The sequence below is a fragment of the Eschrichtius robustus genome, chromosome 5 (genome assembly GCF_028021215.1).
Source record: "Eschrichtius robustus isolate mEscRob2 chromosome 5, mEscRob2.pri, whole genome shotgun sequence".
Taxonomy (NCBI): Eukaryota; Metazoa; Chordata; class Mammalia; order Artiodactyla; family Eschrichtiidae; genus Eschrichtius; species Eschrichtius robustus.
Window position 1 is genome coordinate 129,260,191 of NC_090828.1, and position 21,844 is coordinate 129,282,034.

At 42.6% G+C, this 21,844-nt stretch overlaps 1 protein-coding gene across 1 annotated transcript in view; it reads right to left on the bottom strand.

The window, feature by feature from the left end:
* CCDC93 (coiled-coil domain containing 93) overlaps window positions 1–21,844 on the bottom strand; it is a 91,329-nt gene that overhangs the window by 43,385 nt on the left and 26,100 nt on the right. The window contains exons 7-11 of the mRNA XM_068545261.1: window positions 21,222–21,322; window positions 14,515–14,551; window positions 11,781–11,873; window positions 11,443–11,493; window positions 10,495–10,581 (exon numbers count right to left, since the gene is read on the bottom strand). Of these exons, the coding sequence (XP_068401362.1) occupies window positions 10,495–10,581; window positions 11,443–11,493; window positions 11,781–11,873; window positions 14,515–14,551; window positions 21,222–21,322 (369 nt within the window). The remainder of the gene's footprint in view (window positions 1–10,494; window positions 10,582–11,442; window positions 11,494–11,780; window positions 11,874–14,514; window positions 14,552–21,221; window positions 21,323–21,844) is intronic.

A 21,844-nucleotide genomic window follows, 5' to 3' on the forward strand; every position in this document is an offset into this window, starting at 1 on the left:
GCCTCAGTGAGGGCTGAGGATCAACCACTTAAATAAGCTAGTATGAAGATTAAAGACAAAAAACTGGAAAAGCAACTATGACTACAGTAAATGGGGAAGGGATAGACCTGAAGATGTAAAATGTGACATCAAACCCAAAAAACGTGCGGGAGGGGAGTAAAAAAAGGTAGATCTTTTAGAATGTGTTTGGACTTAAATGACTATCAGTTTACAACAAGTATCAATAGATACAGTTATAAGCCAAGATATATGAACCCCATGGTAACCACAAGTCAAAAACTGGCAATAGATACACAAAAACTAGAAGGAAACACAAGCATACTACTAACGAACCACATGGGAAGAAACAAGAAGAAGAAGAAATGAACAGAGAAGAACTATAAAAACAATAGGGAAACAAGTAATAAAACAGAAATAAGTACATACTTATCAATAATTAATTTAAATGTCCAGGGACTAAATGTTCCAATCAGAAGACATAGGGTAGATGACTGGATTAAAAAAAAAAAAAAAAAGACCCATTTATATACTGTTTACAAGAGACTCACTTCAGAGCTAAAGACATATACAGACTGAAAATGAGGGGATGGAAAAAGATATTTTATGCAAATGGAAATGACAAGAAAGTAGGTGTAACAATACTCGTATCAGACAAAATAGACTTTAAAACAAAGTCTATAACAAAAGACAAAGAAGGGCACTATATAATGATAAAGGGATCAATACAATGAGAGGATATTTTACTTGTTACCATATATGCACCCAATACAGGAGCACCTAAAAGTATAAAGCAAAGATTAACAGACATAAATGAAGAAATTGACAATAATACAATAATAGTAGGGGACTTTAGCACCCCACTTAACATCAATGGACAGATCACCCAGAGAGAAAATGAATAAGGCAACAGTGGTCTTAAATGATACAATCGACCAGTTGGATTTAATAGATATCTACAGGACACTCCATTTCAAAACAGCAGAATACACATTCTTTTCAAGTACATATGGAAAGCTCTCCAGGACAGATCACATGCTAGGCCACAAAATAAGTCGCAACAACTTTAAGAGGACAGAAATTATATCGAGCATTTTTTCCCAGCCACAACAGTATGAAACTAGAAATCAATTGCAGTAAGAAAAATAGGAAAAGCACAAACACGTGGAGACTAAACAACATGCTACTAAAAAGCCAATAATAAAATCAAAGAGAAAATCAGAAAATACCTCAAGACAAATGAAAATGGAAACACAACTTTAAAAAATCTATGGGATGCAGCAAAAGCAGCTCTAAAAGGGAAGTTTATAGTGATACAGGCCTTCTAGAAGAAACAAGAAAAACCTCAAATAAACAACCTAACCTAACATCTAAAGGAATTAGAGAAAGAAGAACAAACTCTAAAGTTAGCAGAAGGAAGGAAATAATAAAGATAAGAGAGGAAATAAATGGAGACCAAAAGAACAATGGGAAAAAATTCATGAAACTAACAGCTGTCTTTTTTTTTGAAAAGATAAACAAAATTGATAAAGCTTCAGCCAGGCTCACCAAGAAGAAAAAAGAAAGAGGACCCAAATAAACAAAACAAGAAATGAAAGAGAAGAAATAACAAATGATGCCACAGATATACAAAAATCATAAGAGAATGCTATGAACAGTTCTATGCCAACAAACTGGACAACTCAGAAGAAACAGACAAGTTTCTAGAAACATATAGCCTGCCAAAACTGAGTCAAGAATAAGCAGATAATTTGACAGATTACTAGATGTGAAACAGAATTTAAAAAACTCCCTGCAAAGAAAAGTCCAGGACCAGATGGCTTCACTGGGAAATTCTACCAAACATACAAAGAACTTATACCTATCCTTCCCAAACTATTCCGAAAAACTCCCAAATTCATTCTATGAGGCCATCATTACCCAGATACCAAAACCAGACAAAGACACTACAAAAGAAGAAAATTACAAGCCAATATCTTTGATAAATGTAGATGCAAAAATCCTCAATGAAACATTAGCAAACAGAATCCAACAACACATACAAAGAATCATACACCATGCTCAAGTGGGATTTGTTCCAGGATTTCAAGGATGGTCCAATCCTTGCACATCAGTCAATGTTATATACCACATTAACAAAAGGAAAGATAAAAATCACATGATCATAGATGCAGAGAAACCATTTGACAAAATCCAACATCCATTCATGATTAAAACTCTCAAAGTGGGTATAAAGGGAATATATCTCCACATAATAAAGGCCATTTACGATAAACCCACAGCTAACATCATACTCAATGGGAAAAAGCTGAAAGCCTTTTCCCCTAAAATCAGGAACAAGAGAAGAATGTCCACTCTTACCACTTCTATTTAACATAGTATTGAAAGTCCTAACCACAGCAATCAGACAAGAAATGAAGGAAGAAAGGAAGAAGGAAAGAAAGACATCCAATTGGAAGGGAAGATGTAAAACCGTTACTATTTGCAGATGACATGGCACTATATAAAGAAAATCCTAAAGTCTCTACCAAAAAAACTATTAGAACTAATAAATGAATTCAGTAAGGTTGCAGGATACAAGATTAATATATAGAAATCCGTTACATTTCTATATACTTATAATGAACTATCAGAAAGAGAAACAAAAAAAAAATCCCATTTAAAATTGCGTCAACTATCAAACTCTTAGAGGAAAACATAGGCAGAACACTCTATGACATAGATCACAGCAAGATCCTTTTTGACCCAGCTCCTAGAGAAATGGAAATAAAAACACAAATAAACAAATGGGACCTTATGAAACTTAAAAGCTTTTGCACAGCAAAGGAAACCATCAACAAGACCAAAAGACAACCCTCAGAATGGGAGAAAATATTTGCAAATGAAGCAACTGACAAAGGATTAATCTCCAAGATTTACAAGCAGCTCATGCAGCTCAATAACAAAAAAACAAACAACCCAATCAAAAAATGGGCAGAAGACCTAAATAGACATTTCTCCAAAGAAGATATACAGATTGCCAACAGACACATGAAAGAATGCTCAACATCATTAATCATTAGAGAAATGCAAATCAAAACTACAATGAGATATCATCTCACACCGGTCAGAATGGCCATCATCAAAAAATCTAGAAACAATAAATGCTGGAGAGGGTGTGGAGAAAAGGGAACACTCTTGCACTGTTGGTGGGAATGTAAATTGATACAGCCACTATGGAGAACAGTATGGAGGTTCCTTAAAAGACTAAAAATAGAACTACCATATGACCCAGCAATCCCACTACTGGGCATATACCCTGAGAAAACCATAATTCAAAAAGAGTCATGTACCAAAATAGTCATTGCAGCTCTATTTACAATAGCCAGGACATGGAAGCAACCTAAGTGTCCATCATCGGATGAGTGCATAAAGAAGATGTGGCACCTATATACAATGGAATATTACTCAGCCATAAAAAGAAATGAAATGGAGGTATTTGTAGTGAGGTGGATGGAGTTAGAGTCTGTCATACAGAGTGAAGTAAGTCAGAAAGAGAAAAACAAATGCAGTATGCTAACACATATATATGGAATCTAAGGAAAAAAAAAAAAAAAAGGTCATGAAGAACCTAATGGCAAGACGGGAATAAAGACACAGACCTACTAGAGAATGGACTTGAGGATATGGGGAGGGGGAGGGGTGAGATGTGACAGGGTGAGAGAGTGGCATGGACATATATACACTACCAAATGTAAAATAGATAGCTAGTGGGAAGCAGCCGCATAGCACAGGGAGATCAGCTCGGTGCTTTGTGACCGCCTGGAGGGGTGGGATGGGGAGGGTGGGAGCGGGGGAGATGCAGGAGGGAGGAGATGTGGGAACGTATGTATATGTATGACTGATTCACTTTGTTATGAAACAGAAACTGGCGCACCATTGTAAAGCAATTATACTCCAATAAAGATGTTTAAAAAAAAAAAATTGTGTCAAAAAAAAAAATACCTAGGAATAAACTTAACCAAGGAGGTGAAAGAACTATATTCTGAAAATTATAAAATACTGATAAAGGAAATTGAAGATAATTCAAAGAAATGGAAAGATATCCTGTGCTCTTGGATTGGAAGAATTAATATTATTAAAATGGCCATACTACCCAAAGCAATCTACAGATTTAATGCAATCCCTATCAAAATACCCATGACACTTTCCACAGAACTAGAACAAATAATCCTAAAATTTATATGGAACCATAGAAGACTCCAAATTGCCAAAACACTCTTGAGAAAAATGAACAAAGCTGGAGGTATCATGCTCCCTAACTTCAGGCTATGCTACAAAGCTACAGAAAGCAAAAACGGCATGGTTCTGGCACAAAAACAGACACGTAGATCAACGCGACAGAATAGAAAGCCCAGAAATAAATCCACACACCTATGATCAATTAATCTACGACAAAGGAGGCAAGAATATACAATGGAGAAAAGACAGTCTCTTCAACAAGTGATGCTGGGAAAACTGGACAGCTACATGTAAAAGAATGAGATTAGAACATTTCCCAACAGCATATGCAAAAACAAACTAGAAATGAATTAAAGACCTAAATGTAAGACCTGAAACCATGAAACTCCTGGAAGAGAAAATAGGCAGAACACACTTTGACATAAATTGTAGCAATATTTTTTTGGATCTGTCTCTTAAGGCAGAAAAAAATAAAAGCAAAAATAAACAAATGGGACCTAATTACACTTAAAAGCTTTTGCATAGCAAAGGAAACTACTGACAAAATGAAAAGACAACTGTTGGAATAGGAGAAAATATTTGCAAGTGATATTACCGATAAGGGGTTAGTATTCAAAATACATAACAGCTCATACAACTCAATATCAAAAAAACAAACAACCCAATTAAAAAGTGGGCAGAAGATCTGAACAGACATTTTCCAAAGAAGAGGTACAGATGGCTAACAGGCAAACGAAAAGATGTTCAACATCGTTAATTATTAGAGAAATGCAAATCAAAACCACAATGAGCTATCACACATCTGTCAGAATGGCTATCATCAAAAAGTCTACAAATAACACATTTCGGTGAGGATGTGGAGAAAAGGGAACACTTGTACACTACTGATGGGAATGTAAATTGATACAACCACTATGGAAAACAGTATGGAGGTTCCTCAAAAGCCTAAAAATAGAACTACCATATAATCCAGTAATTCCACTCGTAGGTATATATCCAAAAAAACTGAAAATGCTAATTCAAAAAGATACATGCACCTCAATGTTCATAGCAGGATTATTTATACGACAGCCAAGATATGGAAGCAACCTGAGCGTCCATCAACAGATGAATGAAGAAGATGTGGTGTATATACACACACACACACCCCACACACAATGGAATATTACTCAGCTGTAAAAAATGAAATTCTGCCATCTGCAAAAACATGGATGGACCTAGAGAGTATTATGCTCAGTGAAATAAGACAGAAAGACAAATACTGTTATGTTATCACTTATATATAAAATCTAAAAAAACACAAATGCACAGATATAGAAAACAAACTAGTGGTTACCAGTAGGGAGAGGGGTTGGGGGAGGGACAAGATAGGCATATGGGATTAAGAGATACAAAGTACTACATATAAGATAAATAAGCAACAAGGACACATTGTACAGCACAGGGCAATACAGCCATTATTTTGTAATAACTTTGAACAGAGTATAGTCTATAAAATACTGAATCACTATGCTGTACACCCGAAAGTAATGTAATGTTGTAAATCAACTATACTTTAATAAAAAAAAAATTTTTTTAAAGTACCTGGCACTGAGAAGGCACTCAGGGTAGATTCTTCTGATTCCCCAAGGCAGATCTGTGCCTCTAGATGTACAAAATGTTTTCAGATCCTGTCTCAGGGAGATGTTGACCAAGAATGATTTAGTTGCAGATGAGTCAAAATGGTGTACAGTTGATTAACATGTGGCATTGAGGAGAGTCCCTTCCTGCCTTTCTAGGCACCCTGCACCTTCCCTGGCCCAGCTTTGCCTGGCTCAGCTTCCTTTCCTTCCTTCTGGGATAGTAGAGTGGAAGTATTTTGGGGACAGTCAAGCTTTTAGTTTTCTGCAAATCGCAGTACTAGATTCTTCTTCCCTGTAAAAATGAATGCTACGATGCAGTGAGCGTGTTGGATAACAACACCACGAAGCACAGTGGCGCCTCACCAAGTACATTCTGGGAAGAGTGTCACCCTCTGGAAACAAAGGGAGACGGTCTCCCTGGCCAGAGCCTGCTGACACTCATGAATTACATATCTGGAAGCTTATTCACATTCCTCTTCCCTGCTTTACAGGAACCATATTAAATTGAGTTATGTATCTCAGGGACTTGCTCTGAGAAACACAGATTATGTACCATGTGACACTGTTTTAAGAACCTGTGAACTTTACAAATGAAAGAGAAGCCTGCACATTTTTTTTTTTTATTTTTTATTTTTTATTTTTGCACATCTTTTTTACTTCATTTTTATCTCTCAATGCCTGTCGACTTTCCAACCACTCGTACCAGGCAGGCTGTTTGATTCATTCCCTAGTCACAAAATCACTTTCACACTTCCATCCTCCCGAAGTTATCGTGTCCCTTTTCTTCACCAAGCAAAAATCCATCCTGATCTCAGCCTAATTTGGGTTTCTTTCAAGTGCCACCAAAGGCTTTCCTCCTGAGCGTTCCTCAATCCCATCTCTACTTTCAAGGGTTTCATTACTGAGGCCAGGAAGGTAGGGGCATGGGTTTTTACATGAATTGCCAGTGCCCTGTTTCAGCCCAATTCATGGCAGTAAGATTAAAAACAAATACGCTGTGGTGGGCAACCTTAACAGAGCCCCACAGTCTCTGCAAACGCGGTGGGATGCGTGTAATTGCATGTACATAATTATGCCACATAAAACTGTAATGCCTGTCTTGTGGGGAGGTGCTTCCTTTGCTGGCTTTGATGAAATAAGCGATGTTGGGGAGGCCCACCTGGCAAGGAACTGAGGGTAGCCTCCAGCTGACTGCCAGAACTGCTGACCTCAGCCAGTGGGTGTCAGGGAACTGAATGCTGCCAACAACCATGTGAACCTAGAAGTGGATCCTTCTCCAGTCAAGCCTCAGAGGAGACTGCAGGCCAGGTCAGCACCTTCACTGTAATCTTGTAAGAGTCTGAGACAAAGGACCCTGCTACACTGTGCCAACCACCGACCCACAGCAAGTGCAGTAATAAACTATGTTATTTTAGGCCACCGCATTTGTGTAATATTCCTGTGCAGCAATACATAACTAAATTCAGAGAAAGAGAAAAGCAGCCCCTGACATCTGAGAGCTAATCTGGTACTCTCAGCAAGGCCTTGACGTTGCTGGGAGCTGGCCTGCATGCATACAAGGCTTCGGTGTTAAATATAAATAATTCCAGAGGACAGCGACATCAGACCACCACAAGGACCGACCACTCTGTAATCATGCTTGTACACGGACAAAAACCGAACATTGTTCAAATCCCCTAAATGATCAAACATCGCCCTATACCAGCTAACACGGGCCTACAGCTTTAACCTTGATTCACTCTCCTCGTCTCACAGATTTCTTTAGATTCCATTCACTGAATTGCCCCTCCTTAAGGCATACAACACAGAGCAAAGCTCTACTTTCTTGAACCTTCCCCCAAATCCCCTAAAACAAGTCTGAATCCCATAACTCTTTCCTAATGCCTCCTTACTGAGATGCTGTATGATTCCCCATCGGTGTGTGGTCTCCCTCACTGCAACCAGCAATAAACCCAACTTGTTCAACTGTGGGTATGTTCCTAGTGGTCTCTGGCTGGAGGACATTGACAAGACTATAGCAAACAAATAAAGCAAATAACAAAAACAAAAAAGCAAACATGATTTTACCATGGAACTTGCATAAAAATAGAAGTATAAACCAATAGAGCAAGAAAATGCATAGTTTAAATTAGATCTAAAATACAAAAATATAACAAAGTATCTCCAAATGAGTATAAAGAAGTTATTTGGTAAATGATATTAAGTGGGTAGGAGCAGGAAAACTAGGCTGGATGTACATTTAGACTAAATAAAAATGAACTCTACATAGGTTAAAGGATTAAACATAATAAAAAATGAGCTGAAATGTAATGAATTACTTTATCAGATCCATGTAAAAACTATTTTGAAGATTAGAAACATGGAAAATGTTTAGAATTTGATGTGACCAAAAAAAAAAAAAAAGCAGATTGTAAAAGTGCAAATAAAGCCTACCATTAGGTGCATGGCTATAATGTGCCAGGAACTGTTTTAGGCATTTTGTTCACATTTCATTTAATCTTCACAACGCCGTGGCAGGAAAGTTATATTATTCCCATTTTATAGATGAAGATACTAGAGCAAAGAAGTTAAATAAACTGCCCAAGGTCACACAGCTGGGAAGTTGAGGAGACAGAGATGAACCAAGATAGGACTCCAATGCTGTGTTTGTAACTACACTGTTCTACCTTTTAGACACACATGATGATTGCAACTAGGTGTTACCATGGTTAACTGGGGACAAACACTGGATTAAATATGCAAATGTGAAATAACTGTGATACGGGAACAGGATTAAAGGCAATTTAATTTTAAAAGCACTCGTCTTTAATGCTATATATTTAATGCAAACAACACAGACAATCAAGCAATGAACTAGTGAACTCCCAATTCTCCATGAGAAGTTTTAATTACATACGTCCTTGGAAAAAGACCTGTCCAAAACTACTATTTCACTCTTTTCTGGAAGAACAGAACAGATGTGGAGAATCAAGAATACAGAATGCAGCCATCAGATCACTGTACAAGGGTGAGGTAGGGAACGCTCAGGGGATAGAGACCCAGCAGGAATTGCTGAGCTGACAGGGAAGACAGGTAAGCTTCAAGACTCGCAAGCAAGGACAGGTAAACTAAGGAGGGTCTGCCTACTTGCTTCCCCTCGTATAACCTGAGCTCCTATCTACTTGCAGTGGGCAAGTATGAAGATAAACATCAGAGTCCCCGTAGGAACCGCAGTGAGTGCCCCATCCATTTGTCTTTTTGTAAAAACTGGATTCAGCAATGCTATGTGGCAACCTAAGGGCAGGTACAGACTCACCCTCTTGCCACTCAGGTGTGTGTGCTGACTGCACACCAAGATAACTTCTTCTTAGGGCAGTGAAGTAATCACTCTCTCCACAACTATGTCGTCAAGTCTTTTGATTTTACTGGTACTTTTAGGATGACCTAAATCATTTTCCGGTCAAATCTCAGATGGCACTTTGACAACTGTCACCTTTTCTAGGTGGTAAATTAAAATACAGGATACTCTGGATTCTATGAAAGTTGGATTAGAAAACCCATGTTAAGAAGCATTGATTTGGAGGGTGGGGAAAACAACAGAACTCCATTCCCCAGACATTCTATGCCATTTTTAAAAAGCTGGTTTATAACATTACATGAATTTATGTGTACAACATTTTATTTCGACTTCTGAAAGTGTGTTCACCAACAAAAGTTGTTTCCATCCGTCACCGTACTGTTGACTCCCTTTACCCATTTCGCCCTCCCTCCGCCTTCCTCCCCTCTGGTAAGCTACTCTGTACCATTTTACTCAGTCTTGCTCAGAAGGCCCCTCACTTGGTGGGAGATGACCACCTGCTGTGTTTACGGCAGATTATAACTACCAGATTACAGGTGGCACCTGTTCCTCAACTACATCATCTGCGCAACTGCTTCAGAAGAATATTGCTCAGAGGGTCAGGGCAGAGCTAATTTGTCATCAAGCCTTTTGAGACAGGGAAAGCTAAGCTGGATGCTTCAACAGACATCAACGTTTTAGTGGGGAAGCCTGAGTAGGGCTGGGGAAGGAAGGATGTGAAACAATGCCCTGTAAATCTGATTTTACCGATACTACATTTCAGCCAGACCAGAATCAGTTATGTGCAAAATGATTAATCACTGTCTCCCTGAAATATTCAAGGTCCTGCTGCCTATTCTTAGGATGGAAAAAAATCTAACGCTGAAATATGACTTTCAGGCTTTTGTTCATTCTATACCCTTTTAATAAAGCAGAACACAAAATTTTGCCTTGGGCTTGGCTGACTTATGGGGTTTATCTCCTAAGTGGCAAAGTTTCATCCCTCAGCCCCATCACCAAACTGAGCCCAAGTTATAAGAAGCCTGGTAGAGAAGGAAAGACGCGGGTGCTGTACCTAACACACCCATTTATCAGATGCAGTAATTGCTCTGAGGGACAGGTTTTCTCCTTATATTTATAGAAAAACAGGCACTGCAGAAGAAGATGAATTCAGCTAACGGGCAGGCAATTGCGGATGGCTCTGTACGGTACACATTTTGGACAAACGTGGCTGATGAATTACGACTTGCCTCCCTCACTGCTGGGAGGGGGGAGGGAAGCAGGAGAAGGCCTTGGGGCATCATCTGAGGCAAAGGCTCCAGCTGGGTCCCCACATACCTTCTCTGCATACTCAGACACAATCTGCTTGATCTCGGCAGAGCAGAGGCCCACGATCTGGCCCACGGAGCTAGCGGTCAGACGGCTCTGCAATCACAGGGGGGGGGAGTGTTCTCAAGGCCGTGCACTGTCTTTCACACCACTGGAAACCCTGAACACTATTAAAGTAAAATAGATAATATTCCCAGGGGAAAAAATAATCTGGCTTTTGCTCATGTGTTCGGAAACACGGAAGGGAGAAAACAAGCTTCAGGGCGAAGGTGAAGTCACCTCCCTCCTCCTGAGTCACTCAGCAGACTGTGTTAGATTCTCCTGGGACCCTGGGTATCCTGGAAAATCATTCCAGGGTTTTTACTGCTGAGGATCACTAAAAAGAGTCTGAAGGGAACTTGGCAGGCATAGGACTCAGAGGAAAAAAGGACAAATGGGAGAGGAAAAGGGATCTCAGAATTCCTGAACTCTCTCTTGACTGCCACAGGCCCTTCCTGCCCTAAAAAGGAATTCTCCTTTCAAGGCACTTGGTTAAACCTTTTACACAGGTCATGAGCTCTGGGAAGAGTGAATATAAATTTAGGACCCTATCATCTACCTAGATGGTGTAGGAGGGAAACAAGGGCTCCTTTGGCATGGGATGCCACATCCAGTTATGGAGAGGCAGGGCTGAACCACAGCTCTCCTGCAGAGGCCCTGTGATGCCATCCCAGCTGGGACATCCTGTCTTCACATGGGTCCTTCAAATCTCCCTCCTAGAGGTTCCCATGGACGGCAACACCGTGCATCTATAAATGGTTTCCAGAAGAAAGATCCCAAGAAAACGGGAAGCAGGGTGCTGAAACGAGAGGGCCCTGAAGGTGGACACTCGGAAGAGGCCCCCTCATAGCAGAGCCGGGGTGGTGCCAAGTCTCCACCTCCACACCACGCCCACCCACGTGAGCACGCCTGCCTCACCTCCTCACGTGCCATGGCAGTCATCTTGGTCATCAGGGACTGAATACGCTGCTAAAAGAAGAACAGGGAGAGGTAGCAGTGAGCAGGTCTGACCACACAAGACATAAGCAGGGTGTCAAAACAGGTCTTCGCAGTGGAATCCAAGGGCTGTTTCAGCCGGTCTCGTTTTACGGTGAGCCTCATGGGAGGTGATGAAAGGAAGCTGAAAAGGGCGTGAAAGGCCAGCCAGCAGCAGCTGCCTGTGGGAGGCAGCTGGCCATCCTGGAAGGCTGCGGATGAAAGCGAGATTTCCCCCACAGACTTAGGCGGAAACCTCAGGGGCTACATGGACCACTCACCTCTTCAGCAGCCTGAAGCTCGTCTTCCTCGTGGGCGTCGGCTTTCTCTGCAGCTGACGGCCCTGCGGGAAGTACCATTTTCTTGTCCTCGGCCTGGAAGGGAAGACGGGAAAACAGCTGAGCACTGCAGTTGGAGATTCAGTAGAGAAAGGACAACGCTGCAAAGGAGCATGAGTCTGTGAAAGAAAACACACAGATCTGGACAAGTCACCCAGTCCCCGGGAAAGAAAACGAGATCCAGAGACCGGGGCTTGCACTACAACCACACACCGAGCAGCTGCAGCCTCGGGTCTCGCCCAGTGCCCGCCTCCATTTCTGAACTGCTCGCCGACGCAATTCCTATCGGGTCATACACCTTTGCCAGACTTACCCTTACACTTTGCTTGGGTCTTCCCCTACTTTAATATCTGCCAGGAGCAGATCACTGCCTTAAGATCACTGCCTGTTTTTCAGCAGAGACCCATTAGTGGGATATGAAAGTAATTTAGCAGGTATGATTGGCATCTAAATAAACTAAATAAAAATAACAGAACACAACACATCCAAGTGCACTACAGGTAGTAAAGGGTTATGTACCGCTTTGTGAAACTTTTCTTTTTGGGTTTGTATCTGCAGGTGTGTGCAGTGTGTGTGTGTGTGTACTGAACCATGATGAAAAACAGAATTCTTACTGCCAAGAGTGGTCAGCAAAGTTTGAAAACCACTGGTCTGAAGGATAAGACTCTAAACTGCTTGCCCTGGTGCTCAAGCTCCAGGCTGTGGACGCAGCTCAAGCTCTAAATGTACCGCACCACACTCAAGACACCTGGAATAACGGCTGCTTCCCAAACCTGGGCTGCAAGTCTAGGGTTCTTGGTTTTAGCTCCATCTTTGCCATTCACTAGCTGGCAACCTCAGGCTTACCTTCTCTGGATACTGGGGTCTTCTAGGGTTGAAAGAGAGGACTGCCCTCAGATACCCTTCTGAGACCATTCCAGTTCTGAGATGCATTTCTATAACAAGCCTATGACTGACCCTGGGGCATGGCCTGAGCGCCTGCATATATCTACAGGGGATAAGACCTCCAGTTCAAATGTGCCATCTCACATGAGAATGATAACGCAAGGCCAATGCGAATAATATTTCATGGGTATCTCGTGATTTTTCCAATCATAACCAAATTGCCTTATTTCAGAATATAGTCATATACATAGACATTCTTTTCAGACTTAAAATTACATATTACACATACACATCAAGTTCTTATACACTAGATGCCACATGACACTCAAATCCAGAAAAAAAACCTTGCTTTGGAGGAAACGGCTGTTTGGTTGAGTGAAAACACCAATGTGGAAAAAATAATAAGAAAACCAAAAAAGAAGATGTCATAATGAATGCATAAATGATTGTTAATGATAATAATAATAATGATGATAGTTAATGCTTAGTAGATGTGCACTATGGGTTGGATTATTCTACATCCTTTATATTTTTAATCTTCACAACAATGTTGTGAGGTGGTGCAGTTTCTGCCCCCATTTTACAGATGCTGTGAACTAAGGCACAACAAAGTATACTGACCAAAGTCACATAGTGAAGGGGAGAAGCTAGGATTTGAAACCAGCCAGTCTGGCTTTAGAACATATGCTCCAAGTCACCGTCAGTGCCCTCCAAGGACCGAGACAATGACCGCAGAAAGCAGAGGGAGCCCGGGGTCAGGGAAGGCTTCCCGGAAGGACTGAGGAATGGGGGATCTGGACAGAGGAGGCGTGGCAGGAGAACAGCAGGGGGAGTGGTGTCTCATTCAAGAAAATCTGGGGGTCAGGAGGGAAATGAGGAAAGAGGTTTTACTAGATCTCAAGCTGTGGACTCTACTTTTTAAGAGGCCACTGGCCACTTTAGTTAGCATGTTATTATTGAAAAGGCAGTGGATAACAGCACAGGCCTTGATGTCACACAGATCTGGGTTCAGATTCTTATTATGGCACGTTAGGAGCTGTGTGATCTTAGACCAATCACTGAGCCTCTCTGAACCTCAGCTTTCTGCCCTGAAAAACAGAAATAAGTATCTTCCTCATAGAGTTGTTCAGAGGAATAAGTGAAAAAATACACGTAGAGCCCTGAACAAAGGGCCTGAACACAGGAACGGTTTGGCACTGTAAGATTTATATGCCTGCCTTGCTGCTGACAATTAAGAATCATGAATGAATACTGACACATACAAAAAAAATACATGAATGAAGAGAAGTCCTTGAGACTCTTTTATGAACTTATAAAACCCCATCTTGACTTTCCGTTTTTCCACACCAGGCTGTCTTAGTACAGGGCCAGCCTGTAACACATGCCGTGCTCTCTCTCACTGCCAGCAGCCTGTTCACACCTGTGTCGGGCCTCTCTCATCAGATGAGGAGCGCTCAGGGCTCTGGGACTGGACTTCATCTCTACAGTTGTAGAGTTATTGCAGGCCATCTGTTTGACCCTGGTGTCATGACTTCCAATCACCCTTCACTTCCAGCCCCACGATGAGGTGCTGCCTCAGCTCCCCGGCCTGCAGGGGCAACAGACCGGGGATGCCACGAGGCAGATTCAGGGGCCAAAGGCAGCTGGCACATCCCCGCTGCCCGGGGTTGCCCAGGGACCAGAGTCCTGCTGTCCCACCCCTGCCGGGAGCCTGTCCGTGTCAGACAGAGGCAAAGGGGAGGAGCGCTTGCGTCTCTCAAACATTCTCTCCCATTAGCCAAGCTTTTCTTACCTTCTCTGCTTTGCTCTGGCGGCTAAATCCATACCTCCTGCAAGCCACAAAAGAGGGGAGTTCAATTACTATTAAAAAAATAAATTTGATCACATGCATTTTAGTTGGATTTTTATATGAGAATTTAGGCTATTTGGTGACTGGAGAACATGTTTCAAGTGCCTAAACCAAAAACATATTCCACTGTTTTCGAATAAAGGGCCTGCCATTCTATTTGCCATATAAATACTATAAATGGGAGCTCTTCCTGCAGAGTGCAACGTTCTCTTTAAGTGTGATTATTACTCTTTGAATCGGGAACTGTATTTCAGATCCACAGTTTAAGCTAAAAGCCTTAAAAATATCTGTATGATATGTGAATGTGTTTGCTCAAGCTAAACATGCTCTCTAATGACTACTTTCATAACCTCATGTCCAGCCCATTTTTTATTCTCAAACACAATCCAAGCATGACGCCAATAATGTTGTGTGCTCACTTCACGCCAAGTTTAAATTCAAAGATGCTCACAAATGCACTTTAGTTTAAATTAGCTTTTCAGGTTCTAATTAATATCTATTTTTTAAAGCAATGCAAAAACCATTCGACCTAGAACAAAACACCCAAACTCACTTACCTTTAAATAGTTTTTAAGGAAATAAAATCACATGCAACCATTTAAGAAAAACAAATTAAGGGCTAGGGCTCCTGCTCTGCCCTCACTCACACCTCACCCTGCTTGCTGGGTCATGTGCTGGCCTCTGACCTGGTCTCGGGCCTCCACGCCCCCTCTTCCTTCCCCATCCCTTATTCAACCTGGTCCACATCTGTCACTGGCAGGGAACACATGCCCTTGTGGGCACTGTCACTAGGGCCTCCCTTCCACGGCCCCGCCTAACAACCGCTGAGCCTCACCGCCAGCAGTTCACCTTCCCCACTCCTCTGCGTCGGCCCCTGAGCAGAGCTCTGCACACACTGTGCTATTCTCCTGGCTCCTCCTACTTTCCTATTCACTCCTCACACCTCAGCTCTAAAGCCACCTCTTCTCTGAAGCATTCCCAGACTTTGCTTTGGATGGTTTTAGTCATTTCCAAAAGTCAGTTCCACTTTCAATCTGAAAATCTCAATCTGGGACCAGTGCTTTGTCTGCCATGTGATGAGTGTGAAGGGAAACACACACTTGGGCACAGGATTTCTTAGAACTTTGCTGACAAATCACAGGCTTAAATCACAGGTTTTCTGATTTTGGCAAAGTGGGTGGTTTCTTTGTCAGCAGCTGCGGTACCAGCTTCCCAACGCCACAGGCTGTTCACTAGCTTCCTGATGATGGAGGCAGAAGCAGAATCCTAGGCAGCCCAGATCTAATGTGACACTTGGGAAGTGACCCTGCTCAGCCTACATCACATCTCTTAACTCCTCCCATCCAACCCCTGTAATCAATCCTTTCTGCTGAAACTAGTGGGAAGGTTTTGTGTCCTGAACCAGGGAGCGCTGACCAACAGAGGGTCTCTCTGAAGTTTCCCACTCCTAGAAGTGTCCTTACCCCCTGGGTATTTTGTTTCCCAGGCCTTCAGCCTGTGGAGACCATCAGGGCAGAAGACATACCCTCAGGCAGAAGGGCCTTATCTAAGGCCCAGGAACTTTACAGATTTTCCAAATAAAGCAGTAAACAGCTAAATCTGAGTAATTCAATTCCCAGGTCCCAGCTACTTCTCCTTAAAGACAGAGGCTCTGGGAAGACTTTTCTGACCACCCAAAACTAGGTCAGGCCCACACAGATATGCACTTCTGTGTTGACACCCACGGGGTACAATAATTATGTGTTATGTGCAATCTGTCTGTTGAGCCCTGGAGGGGAGGAAATTTGCTTCATTCACTTTTTTTTCTTTACATTTTTTAAATTGAGGTATAATTCATATAACATAAAATTCACCATTTTAAAAATGTATATACTTCAGTGGTTTTTAGTGTATTCACTATTTTGTGCAACCACCACTACTGTCTTAATTCTAGAATAGTTCCATCACCCAAAGATCTCCACATCTAATATATATAAATAGCAGTTAGTCCAATTTTCCCCTATCCCCTTCCCCTGGCAACCACTGATCTACTTTCTGTCTCTGTGGATTTGCCTATTCTGAACATTTCATATAAATGGAATCATACAACACGTGGCCTTTTGTGCCTGGATTCTTTCACTTAGCATGCTTTCAAAGTTCATCAGTATTATAGCATGAATCAGTACTCAATGCCTTCTCATGACTAAATAGTATCCCATTGTATGAAAAAACCACATTTTGTCTGCCCATTCAGCAGCTGATGGACATCTGGTTTGTTTCCACTTTTTGGTGACTGTGAATAGTGCTGCTATGAATATTCACTTTTGTATCCCCAGCGTCTAGTGCAGTGCCTGGCACATAGTAGCTAGTTGATGAACGTTTGCTGAATGAAGAGTCCCGCTGACTCTTCTAAAGGTTTCCTTCTCCATGTGACATAGTGGAAACGCTTCCATGACACAAAAGAGCTGTCCGCAGCTGCCTATCAACGCCTGCCTCATTTGCTCACTGGTCCCACATCTCTGGGAGACTCTTCCGTGCTGTTTGAGTTTCACCAGGAGAACATGGTACCCTTTTGCGGCCCATCATCCTCACAAAGAGCAGGGAGATGCTTCAACTTATTTCTACTACAAACACATTTACTTCTCTTTCATCCTTCCTAGAGCATCCTTTCATGCTCTATCCTACAACCTACCTTTCCTCTTGCACTGTCAGCTGGGCCCTTTCCTCTCAAGCGCCAGCCTGATATGCAGTGCCACGTGCTTCAGTGTGCTCCTGGATTTCCCGTTGTTAGCTCTGACCCGCCAACCACGCTGACGTCTACACCGTCAACACCAACAGAGCTCCAGCCCTCTCACCACCCAGTCACTTCCTCACACTCCAGACCCAGGACTTGGTCTTTATCATCAAGGATGTACATCTTCTAGAACTTTAAATTAGTGTTCACATACCCAAGTTATTCCGGACATACTTAAACATTTTCCAATAACTAAAGCATGTATTAAAAAAATTTAAATTTAACTTAATTATTAAAATTCTGTTCCTGAGCCATACTGGTCACATTGTAAGTGCTCAACAGTCGCATGTGGCTACTGGCTACCATACTGCACATCACAGTTCTAGAAAACAAACTACCTTTCTGCCCTAGGGCAAAGCAAGACAGATATCAAATCATCTGGAATCCAGAACAAATCAGGGGCATAAAAAAGCCCTAAATACTAAGGACTGTGGATTCTGTTCTTTGTTCATTCAACAAGCATTTACTAAATACCTCTATGAGCATGTCATGGGCCTTCAGAGGGGACACAGGTTGGGAGAGACATGTCATATGCACTTAAAATGCATCTCCCCACAGTGACAGTTTCATAGTGTGGTTAGTTGTTTAAGTTAGCTCCTAAAAGTTGATTGGACCCATAATATAACTGAAATACTATAAAGATACAATTGTGTTTAAGTCTAAAATCGAAACTATGAGTCTTGTTTTTCCAACAACATAACATTTAAACAAATATACCCAGCATGTTTTTAACAAGACACACAGTCCGTAAGGTCCTCAGCATAGTTGGCCAGGCTCAAAGTCTAGCCTTATTTGAGCAACTGAAAGCCAAAAAAGGGAGAAGAGGGCTTCCCTGGTGGCGCAGTGGTTGAGAATCTGCCTGCCAATGCAGGGGACACGGGTTCGAGCCCTGGTCTGGGAAGATTCCACGTGCCGTGGAGCAACTGGGCCCGTGAGCCACAACTACTGAGCCTGTGCGTCTGGAGCCTGTGCTCTGCAACAAGAGAGGCCACGACAGTGAGAGGCCCGCGCACCGCGATGAAGAGTGGCCCCCACTCGCCGCAACTAGACAATGCCCTCCCACAGAAACGAAGACCCAACACAGCCAAAATAAATAAATAAATAAATTTTTAAAAAAAAAGGGAGAAGAAACTGGGATGCTGGCCTCAAAGCCAGATGCTTTGTGGGCTTAGGCTGATGACTGACCTCTAACCCCAAAGAAGAAACACTGTTTACAGACCTTCTTATTCTAGGAGTCAAAATATTTTCCCTCTTGTCAAGAGGTGAGATGAAGAGGAAAACACTGACAACAGATGAGGGATTAGGATTCCTAGGTGGGGATGAGCAATTAAGGGACGCCCCAACAGTGAGGGGGAGGCAGGAGGAGTGGAGTGAGTCCCAGAGGCAGCAGAGGCCCAGCCCTGCCTGATTAGGAAGGAAAGCAAAGAGGGTAAGGCTTCTCACAAAGGGGCTGGAGGGAGGGCTAGAGCTGGGGGTAATGAGAACACAGGGACAGGAGAACTGAAAGGAGAGGCTGAGGTTAGGCTCCTCATTTGAACCTAAAGGTCACATTTAAGGGCGTCTGAGAACTGAAAACTGCCGCTGCTCAGGATGATGGTGATGAAGATGATGGTGGTGATGGTGATGGTGATGGTGATGGTGACGGTGATGAAGATGAAGATGAAGATGATGGTGATGATGATGATGGTGGTAGTGATGGTGATGGTGATGATGGTGGTGGTGGTGACAGCACCTAACAGTTGACATTTACTGTTTTCTACATGAGACAAACTGTTCAAAGTCCTTCATAAAGACATTGTTATGTAATCCTCATCGAATGGGAGAGATCTCAAGCAGTGGAGAGTATTGACTTAAAACCCTAAGGGAAGAGTAAGAGAGACAGAAAGGAGGGGAGCAGCCTTCCCAAGGAAGGGGAATAAAAGAACACTTCTTGGGGCTGTAAGTTTTATCCCATTTGCTCTGTCAGTTGTAATAACCACTCTCTGGTTGTTCAGTCTCAGATCAAACAACCAAGGCTGGGCCTGTCTTCCTAAAATCAAGAACCAAACTCTCACCAGAGGCTCAAACAACATTTGTAGATAATAATGATGACATGTTTTTGGAGTCCAGCAAACCTGAGTTCAAGTCCCAGCTTGAGGCTCTTACTAGTTCTTAAGAGTTAGCAGTTGACCTTGGGCAGGTTATTTTTTAACCTTTCTGAATGCTGTCTTCATCATTCTCAAAAAGGGGAATGAGCTGAATAAACCATCAGAATTCTCCACCTTCACGAACTCACCCTCTCCTTACCAGAAAAGCTTAAAAAAAAAAAAAAGGCAAAATAACCCCATCTCCTAAAAAACAAGCAAAAAAAGCCTTCATCAAACACCCACCCCAGGCTCAGAAATCAGGAGTCAGCATGATCCCACCAATAAGAGCTAAGGCTAGTTCTGAGACACGTACTGGACATTGGAAAAAATGGAGGTATGAACAATACAAACTACCAAAAACCACACTTCCCTAAGTCTTCTCTGGCTCCGGAACATGTGACACTCACAGAGGCTGCCTCTCCAGCTCTGGCTCGCCCGCACCAGCGCAGCCTCGTGTGCCCGCTTGCAGCTGAGGGGTGGCGAGAGAGCCCCCCTCACAGTGTCCAAGGCGTGCAACTCGTCCAGTGGCACGGGACCTGACACCCGAAGGGCCCCGCATTTGGCTGTTGCCGCTGTCGTGAAATCCTTAATGATTAATCATTATTCATGATTCTCAGGGGCCTAAGGTGCCCTGCATTTTCATTTTACACTGATTGGGCCCTGCAAATTATGTCGCTGGTCTGGAGGTGCCTGACTCAGAAGTAGCTCAATTCGCAGCAACAGCTAGTGAGCTGTGGGGCAGCCCTCACGCTCAGGTCGGGGCCAGAACTAACAACTTCCTTTGAATGAAACGGACTAGCTTTCATTCTCAGGAAGAAAGGATCTGAGCCCGCATTACTCTCTCAAAAACAAACAAACGAACAAACAAAAAGTGGCAACTGCAATTCCATCTGAGATATGGAAGAAGTGAGGCAATTAAGCCTTAATTTCCTTCTGGTTGTCTCCAGTACCCTGGAGGGAGAAGCCATCAGATGCTCACTTGGAGATGCTGGTGGCAGCGCTGTTACTTCCAGCCCCCCAGTGAGGGCTGGGTTATGAGCAGGGCAGCACACAGCAATCACTCGGAGCAGAGGGGAAGGAAGCACAGGCGACATACTCACATCAAGGAATCAGTGACCCTGAGTAGAAAATTCAGGACACAAAGGTAGGTTAATATCCAGAGTCAAGCAAAAAACTCAACGAGGAGAAGCACTCCCGTGTGTGTGTGTGTGTGTGTGTGTGTGTGTGTAACTGAAAACTGAGGCTATAAGAACTGTATTTTTAAAAATTAGAGATGTTTTTAAGAAGTGACAAAACTACTTCTAAATTCTTCACTTTCCTGGTCAGGACAATTCTTCACAGGAAACCAAAACTATTAGACTCTGACACAAACTAAAACTGCTGTAACTGCTTTCAATTCTTAGTTTACCTGAAGACGTTAACACGTGGCAGGGGCGTGAAGGGCAGGCCACCTGAGCCTCTGCGAATGCCCCACGCTTCCCAGCTCCCTGAGCAGGGCAGAGCCGGGGATGGGGGCTTGGTGAGGAACTTCAAAGGTCAGGTCTCTACCGCCATCAGAGAAGCTACCCACAGAAACTGAGCTAATTCAACACCAGGGAGAAAAGCCCCCGGTGCTGGCAATCACAGGCTCAAACCCGTGAACTCAGTCAGGTGAAAACCAACCAAGTTTATCCCAATGAAGCCATTTAAGTTAGCTTTTCCTTTCAATGGTTTTATCAAATAGACACTTCGGACGGGGCCGCCTTCGTTACCTGCCATATTCCAAAAGCGTAGTGTGGATCCGTGATTCTTCATCCAGCAGCTCCTCTGCTGCCCGCTGGCGTTTGTACTTCCGACGGGGCTTGTAAGCATCCTAAGAGGTGGATGAGGCAGAGAGTTACTAAGCGTGAGGAGGCTGGTCCAGCCTGTCAGGGGCGGGAGTCCTTTCCCATGGCAGTGGGTATACAGCTTCCCTTCAGGAGAACAGCTGGCACGTGCGACTGTCCTCAAGGAATCTGCCCCTTTGATTTTTATACTGTAGCAAATATCTCCACCCAATCTATGGCTTGTCAACTTTGTTTAATCTTGTTGGGCTTTTTTGTCCTATGACATTTTAATATTTCATGCAATCAAACTTATCAATCACCTTACTTCCTAACCCAGGGATTGTAAAAAAAAAAAGCTCTTGTATGCCATTTTTATAGATTATATTTAGCCTTTCAATCTATTCAGAATTTTTTTTGGGGTCTAGTGAAAGGTAGGTATCTATAGATATATGTTTTTCTCTGAATGGAAAATTAAGAATCCCAACATCATCAATTTAATAGTCTATCCTTTCCTTGATTTAAAATGACAACTATATACATATATATAAAACATATACCAATATTATCCT